Source organism: Gobio gobio (genome assembly GCF_949357685.1).
Source record: "Gobio gobio genome assembly, chromosome: 2".
Classification (NCBI taxonomy): Eukaryota; Metazoa; Chordata; class Actinopteri; order Cypriniformes; family Gobionidae; genus Gobio; species Gobio gobio.
In genome coordinates, this window is record NC_137098.1 from 33642276 (window position 1) to 33658104 (window position 15829).

The window sequence follows — 15829 nt, forward strand, 5'->3', positions numbered from 1 at the left end:
GCATCATGAGCGAGCGCCTGTTAAAAGCAGGCTCGATGAGCGCTTTCTTCCCGCTTGCTCTGTTCAGCCTCCGAGGTGGAGCTTGCCGTTCTTCACAGATCTCCACACTGAGGTGTCGAGATTGTGGAAGCGGCCCGTGTCTTCCCGTATTTTCAGCCTGCACACTTCTGTGTATAGTTACATCTCCGGGCTGAAAAGACACGGTTATGGTTCGATGCCTAGGGTGCAAGAGTCGCTTGCGAGCCATCTCTCTCCCGAGTCTGCATCGGCCATAAAAGCTCCATCTTTGCCCACTAAACCGCTTAAAGTTACATCATCTTTAGTGGGCAAAGCGTACTCGGCAGCAGGTCAGGCTGCCGCACGTCTGCACACTATGTCCATCGTGCAGGCATACTTGGCTGACCTGCTGCGAGATCTGGGGGAAAGCCATGAGGTTGGAGCAGATATGACTAATGAGCTCCAATCCACAGCAGATCTTGCTCTCCGGGCCTCGGAGAGGCATTTATGGCTTAATTTGACAGGGATAAAAGAACGGAACAAGAGTTTTCTGCTTGATGCGCCGTTGTCTCCTGATGGCCTGTTCGGTGACGCTGTCTCAACTGTTACCGACAGGTTCCAGGAGGCAAAGAAGCAATCTGCGGCACTCAAGCAGTTTCTCCCCCATAAACCCCTCGTCTGCTGCTGGGCGGGAGCAGCAGGCGCCGGGTACTAGCTCCTCCCATAGGGCGCTGCAAAAGCAGAGCCTCGCCACTCGCGCACCCCCGCAAAAAGGGTAAGCCTTCTAATGGGTAAGACTGATCTGAGGACAGTCATTATCTCTAGGAATGCTGCGTCTAAAAAGTCCTGACGCCTTCGTGCCCAGGACTGTGAGGGCCGTACCCTCCGGGGAAGATGGTGCTTACCGCAGTACACGGCTCCCCTTCTGTCCTCGGTGCCCTCACAGGGTCAATTCACCAACCCCGCCCGAGTGCCGGTGGCGCTGTCGAGTCAGTTGTTGCCTGCCGGTCCTCCGCTTCAGGGCGCTGTACTCCTGGTGCAGAGTATATCAGAGGCCAGTCTCGAGAGGCTGGTACCCTTTGTAGATTTTCTGGCAGAGTGGGAGAATCAACCGCGCTGTAGCGAAGCTCAAGTTCAGAATGCTCCCACTCAAACAGATCGTGTCTCAGATCAGGTCCGAGGACTGGTTTGTCACAATAGATCTAAAAGATGCATATTTTCATGTCTCCATCCTTCCGCAGCACAGGAAATATCTGAGGTTCGCTTTCAGGGGAGAAGCTAGAGGTGTGTGTTTGCCGGGATGCTTTATAGTTTCCGGGTCTATGATGTCACCCGCCTATGACGTTCCGTCTCTCTATTGGACTGATGACATACGTGCTTCACGACGCAATCACGCAGAGGCGTTCCCAAAGCAGTGACGCAGCGTCTCGTTCTCTCTTCAGGGAACTAAGGTTACAGTCGTAACCAAGACGTTTTGTAACTATGATGCTTAATTCATTTTTATATTCAAGATATATTAGATATTTTATAGATTGTGCTCTCTATGATAACATTCTGTCACAAAACACACCAGAGCATAAAATACAACAAATTGGAGTCTGTCTAGTGGTGCAGGAGGGGGAATTTTTTTTATTTTATTTTAATTTATATTAATTTCTGGTTGTTTGTGCTGACCTCACTACAAAATGGTTAATTGTCTCTTGGTGCACTAGACTAACTTCATTACTTCAAGAGTAAAATGTAATGGGTGATATATGGGACGTATTTGCTCAAAATTAAATGTATAGTAGTGGAAATGTATTAATTAGGTAGTCTATGGGCAAAAACCTAGCTGCAATTATAGTATATAACCTTTATTCAATATCTTATTTATTTCACAGTCTCAATAGGTTGCTATATGTGGTTGTATAGCAACAAGAAATAAAATAAAAACAATAATTTAAAAAGCAGTGAAAGAAATATATGGGGAAACGAGATGATTGAAGATACCATAATAAACAACTTTTTTGATTGTTCGTCATAACTGATAGTTTGAAAGTAAATGATTAATGCCATTCACTCGTTCACAGAAATATAATTGCATGATTTCAGACACTTCAATGCTTTTGGCTCTCCATCCAGTCATTTTTTTATTTATGCAAAAAATCAATAAGCTGGAAAGGATAGCTAGCAAGCTAACTAGCTTCATAGATTATAGATGATAGATTTTATTTTGAATGAGGGGACTACTAGGATCTACGCGAATCTCTGTAAAAAATGTCGGACCTACAGAAATCCCATAAATGTTGTCTCAACTAGCCAAATACAGTTGTCTGAACAACAACTCCCAGCAAAGCAGCATGAATAAATTATGCGGTTAGTGTGTTATAGTCTTATTATTTTACCACTTGCTTCCTTTATTTATGTTGCTGTAACAGTTTTTTATCATTAGTGTTTGTTGTTGTTTGGGGATGTTAAGAACCATCATTTTACTTATTTATATTTGTTGATTTTCACTGTGGTTGAGGTTTGTGTGTAAAGTGTTGAAGGTCTATGAATTATTCCATGTAATGTTTTTGCTTTTCAAGATTGCAAATATTACAGAAAGAAAGAAAGAAAGAAAGAAAGAAAGAAAGAAAGAAAGAAAGAAAGAAAGAAAGAAAGAAAGAAAGAAAGAAAGAAAGAAAGAAAGATAAAGGGAAAGATAAATAAGTATTAAGGCCTGTGCACATCGGGACGATTATCGCGCACGCTTATCGGCAGCATTTTTCGAGACGTTTTTCGGCGCGTCTTTGTGTTCACACGCAATTGATTTTCCCTGGCGATGTGCCGAGTGAACGTGCAAATTCAGTAGATGGCGCTCCCGGTACACAAGGTGGTGATGCGTCACTTTACGCTTCTGACACTCGCTTGTCACACAGAAGAAGAAGAGAGACAGTATTTACGTGAAAACCCTTCACATACTTTTTGCTAACTGGCAAGCAGCATTAACAGCTCATCTTCTTCTTTGTCTACTTACTTCCTCTTTGTCGTATCAATGTGTGCTCGGCAAGACTGCTTTGTGCTTGAGCGCCACCTTTAGACTGCATTTATTTCAGTGTAAACATTATATAAAATTTCCAGTTGTCCTTTAATTAAAACACACTGATGATACTATTCATGTTATGAATGCCTTCCATTGAAATTATGGTCACTTAGACTGAAATAAAAGGATAAAGAAGAGGGTTGTGGCACTGTGGGAAGTGTAAGGGCAACAATTTAGCTAAAATCAAAGAGATACCCAGCAGTCCCGTTCATGCCTCTTACAGTAACATTCCCCTTGAGGATGTAGTCTCGCCTCATCACAACTTGATTTGGCTGCTCAGTGATCCATACATCTGTCCTGTCCTGAGGCAGGCCATCCAAGATCCCAGCTATTAGCTTGGGAATGTCACAAAAAAATACATGACACAGTGTGTCTAACTGCAGATGGGGAGCAAGAGGGCATGTAGACCAGTTACAACAAACAAAACAAAACACAGTTTATAATGGCATCATTAACAATGTGCAAAATGAACAGGCTTTAGAATCAGTAATTATGGCCCATTCAGTCATAGTTATTATAATTCTCACAGTTATGGAAAATATGAAAAAGTCATGGAAATGTCTGTAGTGGATATACATTTTTTATGATCTGCTTGTGTAGAATAAAACTTGCTTGCATGCCATAGTTTTGAGTTATTTTGTTTATTTTAATGAATGATTCATTAGTGAATAGATCTGAATTTAAATTATGTAAAGTGTGTGGTTGGAATTTCTTAATGTTTTTGAAAGAAGAAACCTTCTGCTAACCAAGGCTGCATTTATTAGATCATACAGTAAAAACAGTAATATTGTGAAAATGTGTTTTAATTGGTAATTCATTCCTGTGATGGAAAAGTTGAATTTTCAACATCATTACTCCAGTCTTCAGTGTCACACGATCCTTCAAATGATTCTAATATGCTGATTTATTGATAATTTTTTTTTTTTTTTTTTTTTACTTTCTTATTATTATCATCAGTGTTTAAAACAGTTGTGCTGCTTCATATTTTTGTGGAATTTCTTCTGGGTTCTTTGATGAATATAGTTCCCTTTCGAGGGAACTCGCACTGCGTCGGAACAACGAATTTGGGGATGCTTCCTTAGCAACAGCGTGTTTAAAGTATGAATGAAACTTCTTTACTGTCTCTTTTGATCTATTGAATGTGTCTTTGATAGTATTGATTGCTATTGATGAAATATTTACAAACTGCTGGGCAGATGGGAACTCCTCTTCAGATTGTTATTATGGCAGTAAATTGAATCAAATTTGTATTCCCAAACTGCATCAGCCATATCAAATCTCTTTTCTGATACAGTGTCTTTGGTTATCATTAGTTTTACTACCAGTGGAAAAAGAAATGAAAAAAAAGCAGTGTCTTTTACCGACTTATAAAATAAGGGTCTGGACAGTTACTGAGATCCCAAAACTTTCCCTCGGGGATCCTTCTGTCTTGATGTTCTTATATAAAGGCATTTTATTTCATGTGATTTTTGGGTTATGGTCTCTGTTAGAGTTAGATATATGAGAAACGTTGTAGACTATGACCTGTTGTCACAATTTTGACCATTTCTGACTAGGTCTGTCTATTTCCAGTCTCTGAAATTGAAGTGAGTAGGTTATTAAAGTCACTTAGCAACTGCCAGGAAGCTTTAGCAACAGTGTCAGGGAAAAAGCACTCAAACAGTGTTTTTCCTCCTCCAGACAGCAACTTTCAGCTTAATTCTGTCTTATGGGAGGCATTAGGTGCCTCTTTCAGCTTCCCTGATGCTTTTGGAACATATCGGGAAAGAGCTCCATGTGATATTGGAGGACATTTGTCCTTTTGTGTTTGATTCTTCACTACTTCGCAACTGCATTTTCAGGCACAAATGATTGCTTATGTATGAATATAACTTCTTGACACCAAATAATTTGCAGTGAGAAAGTGCCAAGATAAAACAGGATGATAAGTATAAAGAGTGATAGTAAATGGGCTTTTATTCTTGTTAAAAAGAGCTTTTTTGGAAAGGCGTTCTTGAAACAGCACCCCTATTGACTTTAAGAAACACTGGGGACAGTCACATTGATGTGCTAACTTTCTCCCTGGTGGTAATTCATGTATCAAGGTATTATCATCTGCCCATTTGTTCTGTTAACAATTCTCACCTTTCTATTTTTGTGCCTTCCTGCTTCCTTTTCACTTGTTTCTCACAGGTGCGAGTGATCATCACAGACGAGAATGACTGCGTTCCAGAGTTCCTGCAATCCATTTATAGCAAAGACGGTGTCCCTGAGACAGTCACGACCGCAACATCGCTGCTGCAGGGTAAGTCTGTGGACCTGCACTTCAATGTACCATAGCCGTTACCTAGAGGTCCTTTTATAACAACACTGGAAAAGTAGCCAGACCCAGTGTTAATTTTTACACAAATATAATTTTAGTCATGCCACTTTTGATGAAAAAATCCTTTAAATGTATTAAATTTATTTTATCATGTGATGTTCATAAATTTGACAGCTGAAAACTCACCTCTTCCGTGAGCACTTAACCTCATCTTAAATAAAAATACAATACTTTTCCTTCTATTTTCCTCTATTCCTTCCCTGCCTTACCATGTGATCCTCTGTGTAATGTCCAAAACTTAGTACTTCAGGCACTTTTTATGTTTCGTTGCCTCTTCATGATGGATCGCTTCTTGTACTTGTTGTTAGTCGCTTTGGATAAAAGCGTCTGCTAAATGCATAAATATATGTAATTTAAATAAAATGGCTTTCAATTGTAGTAGAAGCAAATAACATACCAAATATTTGTAGTAGCATTTAACAAAAGCAACTTTGTGAGAACCAGGCTCACAAAACCATATTATGAGTTAACTTTTGTAATACAATATTGTAAATTATTATTATTATTTTTTTTGCAAGTTACTCATTGTTCATGTTTTAGTCATGTAGCACAGAGGTTTTAGTGCATTTGTGCAGAATGAGCTTAGTTCAAGTTCACTTGATTCACTCCATTTGGATTGTTTTGTATATCACAGCATTGCTCAAAAGTGACACTGAAGGCATTTATAATGTTACAAATGATTTTATTTCAAATAAATGCTATTGCTATTCCTCAAATGATCCTGAAATAAAGCATCACAGTTTCCACAAAAATACAGTTTTCAAAATTAATAATTAGCACCAAATCAGCTAATTATAATGATTTCTGAAGGATCTGGTGACACTGAAGACTGAAGTAATGGCTGCTGAAAATCCAGCTTTGACATCCCAGGAATAAATTACATTTTAAAATAGAACAAAATAGAACAGTTATTTTTTATTGAATTTTGCATTGATTGAATACATGTAGCCTTGGTAAGCATGAAAGACTTTGAAAACCGTTTAAAAAATCATACCAACCTCACACTTTTGAATGGTAGTGTACATGCATTTGAGTTAATTAGCACTTGAGGTTACTGCTCATGCAGTTTAAATGGGTAAATCAGCAACATTATTGGATTATATTCCCTCTAAATGTTCTTCAAAAACGGCTCGGGTTATGTATATAACCCTTGTTCCCTGAGAAAGGGAACGAGCACTGCATCGGTAACGACGAATTTGGGGACACTCCCTAAGCAACAGCGCGTCTGAAGTATGAATGAAATCAGGCCAATCCTGATTGGTGTTGCGTCATGACGTAACTATGACGGCGTACCCGGAAGGTACATATAGGGCAGCCCAGGCATAGTAATGGCAGTTATCGCGATGAAGCATGCGCTCCAGGCCTGCCGAGGTGTGGCGACAAGATGCAGTGCTCGTTCCCTTTCTCAGGGAACAAGGGTTATATACATAACCCGAGCCGTTCCCTTTCGAGGGAACTCCCACTGCATCGGTAACGACGAATTTGGGGAACGAGTACCCACTAGGCCACACCGATGGTAGCACCAGTCCTAGTGTGAAGCCGGAAACCGGGCACAGCTAGGACTGGAGTACCCTAGCACCGGGCGTGGCAGGGAGGTGCAGACTATAAAACCTAATAAAGGTGTGTGGAGTAGCCCATCCGGCCGCCTCGCAAATGTCCTGCAAGGGGACCCCAGAAAGGAGGGCCACCGAAGAGGCCATGCCCCTGGTGGAATGTGCCCTCACGGCCATAGGTGAAGGCAGGTTGCGCACCTGATAGGCCGTGGCTATTGCCTGGACAATCCAGTTACTAATAGTCTGGGTTGACGCAGGCAGCCCCTTCTTAGATGAACCAAAACACACTAATAGCTGCTCAGCTTCCTCCACTGCGCAGACTTCTCCACATATAATTTAAGGGCTCTGACCGGGCAGAGCAGGTGAAGCCTCCCTTCTTCCGCCGTCACGTGAGGCGGAGGATGAAATGCCTGAAGAACCAAAGGCCTGACCACGTTTGATGGCACCTTGGGCACATAACCGGCCCTAGGGTGTAAGATGGCCTTCACTTCGCCAGGGGCAAACTCCAGGCAAGTCGGCGTAAGCGCCAAGGCCTGAAGGTCCCCCACCCTCCTCAGAGAAGTGATGGCTAAGAGAAAGGCCATCTTAAGGGTCAAGCTCTTTGGGTCTGCTGACTCTAGTGGCTCGAAGGGGGCCTCAGCCAATCCCTCGAGAACCACTGCCAGGTCCCAGGTTGGGACTCTGGACCGAGCCGCAGGCCTCATCCTCCGAGCCCCACGGAGGAACCGTACAACCAACTGGTGCCTACCCAAAGGCCCATCACCCAACGGTGTGTGGAAAGCCCCAATGGCAGCCACGTACACCTTGAGTGTGGACGGGGTAAGCCCTGCAGAGAAACGATCTTGGAGGAACTCCAGCACTGAAGCCACTGGGCAGTTAACTGGGTCCACCTCACGCTCTCTACACCAAGTGGAAAACACATTCCACTTGAGGCTGTACAGTCTCCTTGTAGATGGAGCCCTGGAACTGAGTAAGGTCTCGATCACATCGGCCGGCAGGCCAGCCTCTAGGTATCTGGCCCCCTCAGGGGCCAGACCCAAAGGTTCCATAACTCGGGCCGGGGGTGAAATATCGTGCCCCCTGCCTGAGACAGGAGATCCCTCCTCAGAGGAATCTCCCAGGGTTGACCTGCCAGCAGAGATATGATGTCCGAGAACCAAACCCGAGTCGGCCAACGTGGCGCCACCAGAAGCAGGTTGGTGCCTTGTCGACGGACCCGCTCCAGGACTCCCGGGAGCAGAGCGATCGGGGGAAATGCATACAGACGTAGCCTCGGCCATGTCTGCACCATGGCATCCAGACCCAGAGGGAGAAAACCACAGTGGAAAGTGGGTCGTCTCTCGAGACGCGAATAAATCCACTTCCACTGGGCCAAATCTCTCGCACATGGCCTCCACCACCTCCGGGTGGAGTCGCCATTCCCCGGGCCTCAGCCCCTGCCTCGACAGGATGTCTGCTCCCTGATTTTGGACCCCCGGGACATACATTGCCCTGATGGACAACAGTTTCCCTTGGGACCACAGGAGGATGTGATGCGCCAGTCTGCATAGAGGGCGCGACCTCAACCCCCTGATGCCGTGCCCCAACCAGTGAGGGAGGCGTCTGTTGAAACGGATTTTCCGGCAACAGGACGCTCCCAACACTGGCACCTGGGACAGAAACCAAGGTTTCTTCCATATGACTAGGGAACGAAGGCCACTGCGCGTTACCCTGATCATACAGAATGGATTTCCCCTTAAGGAAAGCCACCTGGTTTACTTCGTATAGGGCATGGTGGCCGCGGAGGTCCGGGAAAAAGCTCTTCAGAGCTTTGTAGACCGCCAGCATTTCCAGGCAAAAGATGTGCCAGGAGAAATGCCGGGTCTCCCACAGACCTCTCGCAAGGCGGCCGCCATGACCCCGTCCCAGCCAGTGAGGGAGGCGTCTGTTGAAACGGATTCCCGGCAACAGGACGCTCCCAACACTGGCACCTGGGACAGAAACCAAGGCTACTTCCATATGACTAGGGAACGAAGGCCACTGCGCGTTACCCTGATCATACAGAATAGATTTCCCCTTAAGGAAAGCCACCTGGTTTACTTCCGTATCAGGACATGGTGGCCGCGGAGGTCCGGGAAAAAGCTCCTCAGAGCTTTGTAGACCGCCAGCATTTCCAGGCAATAGATGTGCCAGGAGAAATGCCGGGTCTCCCACAGACCTCTCGCAAGCGGCTGCCATGACCACGTCCCAGCCAGTGAGGGAGGCGTCTGTTGAAACGGAATCCCGGCAACAGGACGCTCCTAACACTGGCCCTTGGGACAGAAACCAAGGTTCTTCCATATGACTAGGGAACGAAGGCATCTGCGCGTTACCCTGATCATACAGAATGGTTTTCCCCTCGAGGAAAACCCCTTGATTCCCAGCCATCACTGTAAGGATCTCATGCAGCAGGCCAAGAGATATTCTGTTGGACACAGCCGCAATGAGCCCCAGCAGTCCTTAAACTGCTTCACAGTGATGCTGTGGCCTAGCTTCCTTCTAGAGACCACCGCCCGTATGGACTCGATACGTGCGGGAGACAATTGTGCCCCCAACGTAGAGAATCCCATACGACTCCCAGGAACACAGTTCTCTGAGAAGGCGTCAACACGCTACTGCGTGTAGAGTCTCAAAGGGCTAGGCCGCCTGGAAGAACCCGATATTGGTACGCTTTGCCCCCAAAGCGAACCTCAGGAACTTCCTGTGACACAGAAGGATGGATACAGGGAAGTATGCGTCCTCTTCAGACCCATCGTGACAGACCAGTCCTCAGACTGGATCTGAATCACAATGGAGGAATTGCTAAGCATCTTGAATCTGAATCTCCTCAGAGAACGATTCAAGTACCTCAGGTCTAAAGTTGGACACAACTCGCCATCCCTCTTAGGAACTATGAAGTACCGGCATTAGAATCCGGACCTCCTGTCTGCCAGAGGGACCCGTTCTATGGCCTCCTTGGCTAACAGGGCTGTACTTCTTGTTCCATAACCCGAACCTGCCCTGGGCCGACCACAGTCCGGACCACCCCGTTGAACTTCGGGGGAGGAGAACTGAACTGAAGCCTGTAACCCAGCTCTACAGTCTGCAGGACCCACGTAGACACACTCGGAAGGCATGACCATGCGCCGAGATAATCTACTAAGGGAACCAGCCTCTCGAGGCTGGCCTCGGGTGTCAACCGAAACTCATTCCCGACCCCCTGAAGCGGCTAACCGGCAGGGAGCAGTCGAGAACGTTTTTCGGTTGGCGCACACGTTCGCTGCCCAGTCGCAAGTCCTACTGGAGGCGACGACGGCGGCGTGCGTGCGCGGGAAATCAGTGAGGCCCGAAGCGTCTTTGACGGCGGGAACACAGCACTGATTTCCCGAGAGCTCCTGGGGGAAAACGACCTCGGTCGCTCCTACCCGGGAGAGGGGGCTGGCCAGCAGGGGCCTCATCTAAGGGACGGACACTGCGATTAGCCCTTGCCTAAACCTGATGTGTCCCGCAGGCCACAAGGCGGCGAGAACGACATCACTTCAGGAGGGCTCCATCTTAGATGAATATCCAGTTCACAAGTTAAACACGCTTGGGTGACAGAATTAAAGTATCCAATTTATCAAAGTCGGATAACACGACACTCAATTCCTTGGAATTAAATGCCATCATAATCACCAACCCCGTGCCAACTGAACTGAATGACAGGCTGCATTAAAATACATCTAACTCCTCAAAGTCAGATAATATTTTAATTTAATTCCTCAGAATTAAATGCAGCCACAATAAGGTGAAACAAAGTCTGAATGATAGGCTGAATATCTAACTCCTCAAAGTCAGATTATATTTTATTTAATTCCTCAGAATTAAATGTGGCCGTAATCATCAGACGAACTGTTTATTTGTATTATATGGACTCATAAACCCCGCGTTGCCTCAGCAACGTGGTTCAAGCCGTCATAATACAATTGGCTTTCATCCCTCGAGAAAAAAAGCCAAACAGTTTCAAACAATACGGTGAAACATGGTCTGAATGACAGGCTGAATATCTAACTCCTCAGAGTCAGCTCATATTTCATTTAAATCCTCAGATTTAAATGCAGCCATCCAGTATCTCATGCACACCGATCGCGTGTGTTCACTTCAATTGCATATATAAGGAGTGCTTCATGACTTTGACTGCCTCGATGCTGAGCGCGTCTAATTCCTCAGAATCAGACCGCTGAAGCATCGGGTCCTCCGCCCCGGGGGAAGAAGCCGCAGCGCGGGCTTCCACACGGGGAAGGAGAACATCTGAACTGTCAGACAAAGACTGGGAAGATGCCTCAGCAGTCCCAAGTCCTGCTGACAGTCCATCCGTGAGCCCCATGACCGGCCTCGCCGCACCGCCTCGGCGGATGCGGGACCGATCCACAGGGCTCACGAGGCTGGCTGGTCTCACTGAACACGGCCAGCCGAGAGCGGAGCAGCCTGAGTGTCAGCTTTCATAACGCTCGTAAGCGGCTCCCTCGAGAGCCGCCCGAGTATGCTGAACACCCAGACACTGCACACACAGCAGGTGTGCATCCGAGCCCGACATGTAACGGGGACACGGATGCACACACTGCTTAAACTCTCTCACTTTCCAGTCGCCATTTCACACACACTTTCACTTTTTGACAAACAACAATAAATAGACAGACAGATTTCACACAGAGCGCTATGCTGAAGAGCGATAACTGCCATTACTATGCCTGGGCTGCCCTATATGTACCTTCCGGGTACGCCGTCATAGTTACGTCATGACGCAACACCAATCAGGATTGGCCTGATTTCATTCATACTTCAGACGCGCTGTTGCTTAGGGAGTGTCCCCAAATTCGTCGTTACCGATGCAGTGGGAGTTCCCTCGAAAGGGAACTTTTGTTCACTCCAGAGTGAAAAAGTGTTCCCTTTCAGTCGGTCACCTTTGACGTACGTCTCCGTTCCCTCCTTCAGGGAACGAGGGTTACCATACTTAACCGAGACTTTTTCCAGTTTTGCATGCAGTCGGACAGTCCATGAACGGGTGACCCGTGGCTGTGCCATTTGAGACTAGTATGGCCATATGAAGAAAGTCTGTTTCTCACAACAAGATGAGAAGATGCCATTTTCTTCCTCTATCATTCTGTTTAACACCACCTTTGAAGCACTTCTCCCCTGATGTGCACTTTCATGTGTCTAAATTGCACATTGAATCTGTAGTCTATGTACTAACTCCTGAGAGTGCACTTGCAACACACAGAATGGAAAACACATGCCCTCAGCTATGATAAGAAGAGCTTTCATATTCTCATTAAATTCTAGACAACCACAGCTGCTATCAAAGCACCACAGAAATGAAGGGATGGACAAGACAACAACTGCCAAAGACAGACAGACAGACAGACTGCATATGCAGACACAACGGCAAACAAAAGAGAACAAAACAAACAAACAAACACTGGAAAATTACCGAGATTAAAAAAGCGCTGCTGGTTTGGAGAATAACAGGACTTGGCAGACATTTTGAGAGCTTAACACAGAGACTCCTGGCAGAATGGGAAAGGTGATGTGGTGAGGTGTACAGCAGATGTGCTGATTTGCAGGTGCATGCCAACCAACGTCTGTGTGGGCTTCATAACAATTATCTCTACCCAGCATGAAATATTCTGCTTGCTCCAGTTAAACCTATCTAGAAGAACAGAAGATTTATAATTTAAACATCTGTGGGAACAGCCTTTTTCGTAAATGGCTGAGGTTTGCTGGATGTTTTTGCTTTATGTACACCACAATATTAGTACTTAGCCGATATATCAGTATGGAATTATCCTGTTTAATTTCCTGTCTTTATCTTACTCTTATTCCCCAATGATGAAAGTCATGGTCCTCACGGCAGTAGATGGAATTGAGTGAGGTGGAGAGGGATTTTGGCCCTGCCACGAGGACTTGTTAAGTGCAATGAGGACCTGATTGAGCACACACTCTTTGGTGGTACAGTTGGGATCACTGCAAAGGCAGTCACGCTCCTAGGATTACACAAACTGGTTTCAAGAAATTGCAAGAGAACTTGAGGGTCAATTATAAACGTCATCTATGAAAGTACCCAGGCTAGTTAATATACTGGAATATATAAAAGCTGAATAATTGAATGAATAATTAAATCGTAAAAAAATTACAATATTGTATTACAATAGTGAACTTGTACTGTAATATATTTTCAGCAGTTTAGGTTAGTACAATGTGTCTTAAGTGGACTATTGAAATAGTGTTACCGCTTACTGTCCGTAAACATACATACATATGCATATATCAAATGAGGCAACATTTCAAGTAAATAATTCATTTTAAAATTATTTGAGTAATATGTATTGCTTTTTTTATTGTCTAGCAAAAACACAGATGTTTCTGCAGTTTTGTCTGCCGAACATTTCTTTTTCTTTCTTTCTAATTGTATCTATGCACTTAATCCATTCTGGGTGTGTTGTTTATGATGTACAACTTAAAATGTGTAGTATACAATTTCAGCAAAAATGATGGGATTTCTAAAGTGCAGAATCAGGAAAACTGGACCTCGGATTGAGAAATGTTTACCCCTTTTTGTCAACACTAGTTGAGGTGATGTGAAAAGCTGCTACTGTGTATGCAGTGCCTTATTGTGAAGTTCATTTGAAACAGACTCACACCTTATTGAACGGCATTGCATTTTACTGTAGTTGTCAGATGCAATAAGACTCACAGCTTGGAATCTTTTGATTGCCAGTCATGTATAACCATTCTAGTCGTTCATTTGACAAGCGCATATGCCCAAGCTATTTACACAGGGAAGCTCAAATAAAGATTGATCCTATTAGCTGAGGCTGCATTTCTCTGTAGTGCAGATTTTTTTGTTTTTAACAGCCACATCCTGTGTTTCTCCCTCTTTTGCAGTATCAGCCAGTGATTGTGATTCGGAGCAGAATGCAGAGATCACATACTATACGCTTAGTCCAGATTTCATCATTTCAGCCCATGGCACCATATTCCCGGCAGGCCCTCTGGATTATGAGAGGCTCAACCACCTGTATGAATTCGTAGTGATGGCGGTGGATAAGGGCGAGGTGCCCCGAACCGGCACAGCCACTGTGCGTCTTCGTATGGCCAATGTCAACGACGAGCCTCCGGAGTTCTCGCAGCCTGTGTGAGTTCCTTATCTCCATATATATATATATATATATATATTTTTTTTATCCTTATCTCCTTCAGCCTCATGTCCCCGTGAGGAACATGATAATGGAAGCCTGTTGTTTTGCAGGAAAAAGCCAGAATATTGTTATCAGACTAGTATTTCTTTTAATTAATGTAATTTAATGATTTTTCCCAAATCCCTGCTCTGCAAATTTCCGGTGTGATGCCATGGGTTCGCATCCACTCTAACAGCACTTCATAAAATGTACCAATGCTTTCAGCTCAGACGCTTACTGTGTCTGTATGACAAGAATTAAATATGGTGCAACAAATAGCAAGGTGATGGCAAAACATATTTTCAGCTGACAGTTGTTGTAATATTTTTATTGCAACTTTATGCATTCTTTAATAGCATTATTAATGCTATTTTATGCATTCTGACTTATTTACACTGTTAAAGGTGCCCTAGAATGAAACATTTAATTAACCATGGCATAGATGAATGACAAAAAGTTCAGTACATGGACATCACATACAGTGAGTCTCAAACACCATTGCTTCCTCCTTCATATTTAAATCTCGTTTGTGAAAAACACCACGGAAAAATAGGCGAATCTCAACATAACACTGACTGTTGCACAACAGTCGGGATCATTAATATGTACGCCCCCAACATTTGCATATGCCAGCTTTGGAATTGCTTGTATGAGCACTTCTCCCGGATGAACGTGTGCACACATCAACCAGGAGTGCGCCCATCAACAAGCTTCTTTCAGTTACAGTAGCTGTCGGCAGCTCTGTCATTTTGTTTTTAGACCACAAAATCAACACTGTCACGAAAGAAGTGTGTTTTTGGTTGTGAGGGAAAGATAACCTTGTTCAGCTTCCCAAATAACCCAGCATTAAGGAAACAGTGAATGCAGTTTGTTTTTCCGGAGCAGGAACGGAATTCTGCAAGTGGGTTTGTTTGTTGCTGGTCACTAGTTGAAACCAGGTGTTGAGTGAAACTGCTTCAAATGTCTGTTTTGTTGGCAATCAGCGTGTAAGTGCATATAATGTAAACAACACAAACATGTAGAGAATCGAAAGAGATAATGCCATGATGTATTTTGTGTGTGCTCTTGTCTCTTTAGCTCCGCCCACTGCATGCATGCATCGATACAGCGTATCTGTCTTTTATAAATATGATAAAACTAGAGACTCTTCAGAGATATGAAGGATGCAATACTACTCTATTGGTACTCAAGATTAACATGAGACTGGCAGAAAATGTGTGTGTTATGTACCCTATAAGAATTTGTTCCCACGACTTACTAATACATCAGCATGTTTTACCCATTTACTAGTACAAAATGGCCACAATTTACTGAAATGAGGAAGTTGTGGAAAATAATTCTTAATTTGTGGCAGCAATTTAACAAAAACGAGAGAATTAATTAGTAAATCGTGGTCACAACTTATTAAAACGAGAGAATACATTCTTAATTTGTGAAAAAAAAAAAAAAAAAAAAAAATTATATATATATATATATATATATATATATATATATATATACATATTAGTGATGCCACAATTCTCAGTTTGTGGCGGTATTCACGGTTCAATACGCGCTTGTGAATTGCGTTTTTTTTTTCGGTTTTGCATTTAATTAATTATTTTTCTACAAATTCTATAATTTGCCTCCATCCCAATAT

At 44.0% G+C, this 15829-nt stretch overlaps 1 protein-coding gene across 1 annotated transcript in view; it reads left to right on the forward strand.

The window, feature by feature from the left end:
- LOC307122743 (neural-cadherin) overlaps positions 1–15829 on the forward strand; it is a 337292-nt gene that overhangs the window by 144919 nt on the left and 176544 nt on the right. Inside the window, exons 5-6 of the mRNA XM_079810925.1 lie at positions 5234–5345; positions 13898–14147. Of these exons, the coding sequence (XP_079667051.1) occupies positions 5234–5345; positions 13898–14147 (362 nt within the window). The remainder of the gene's footprint in view (positions 1–5233; positions 5346–13897; positions 14148–15829) is intronic.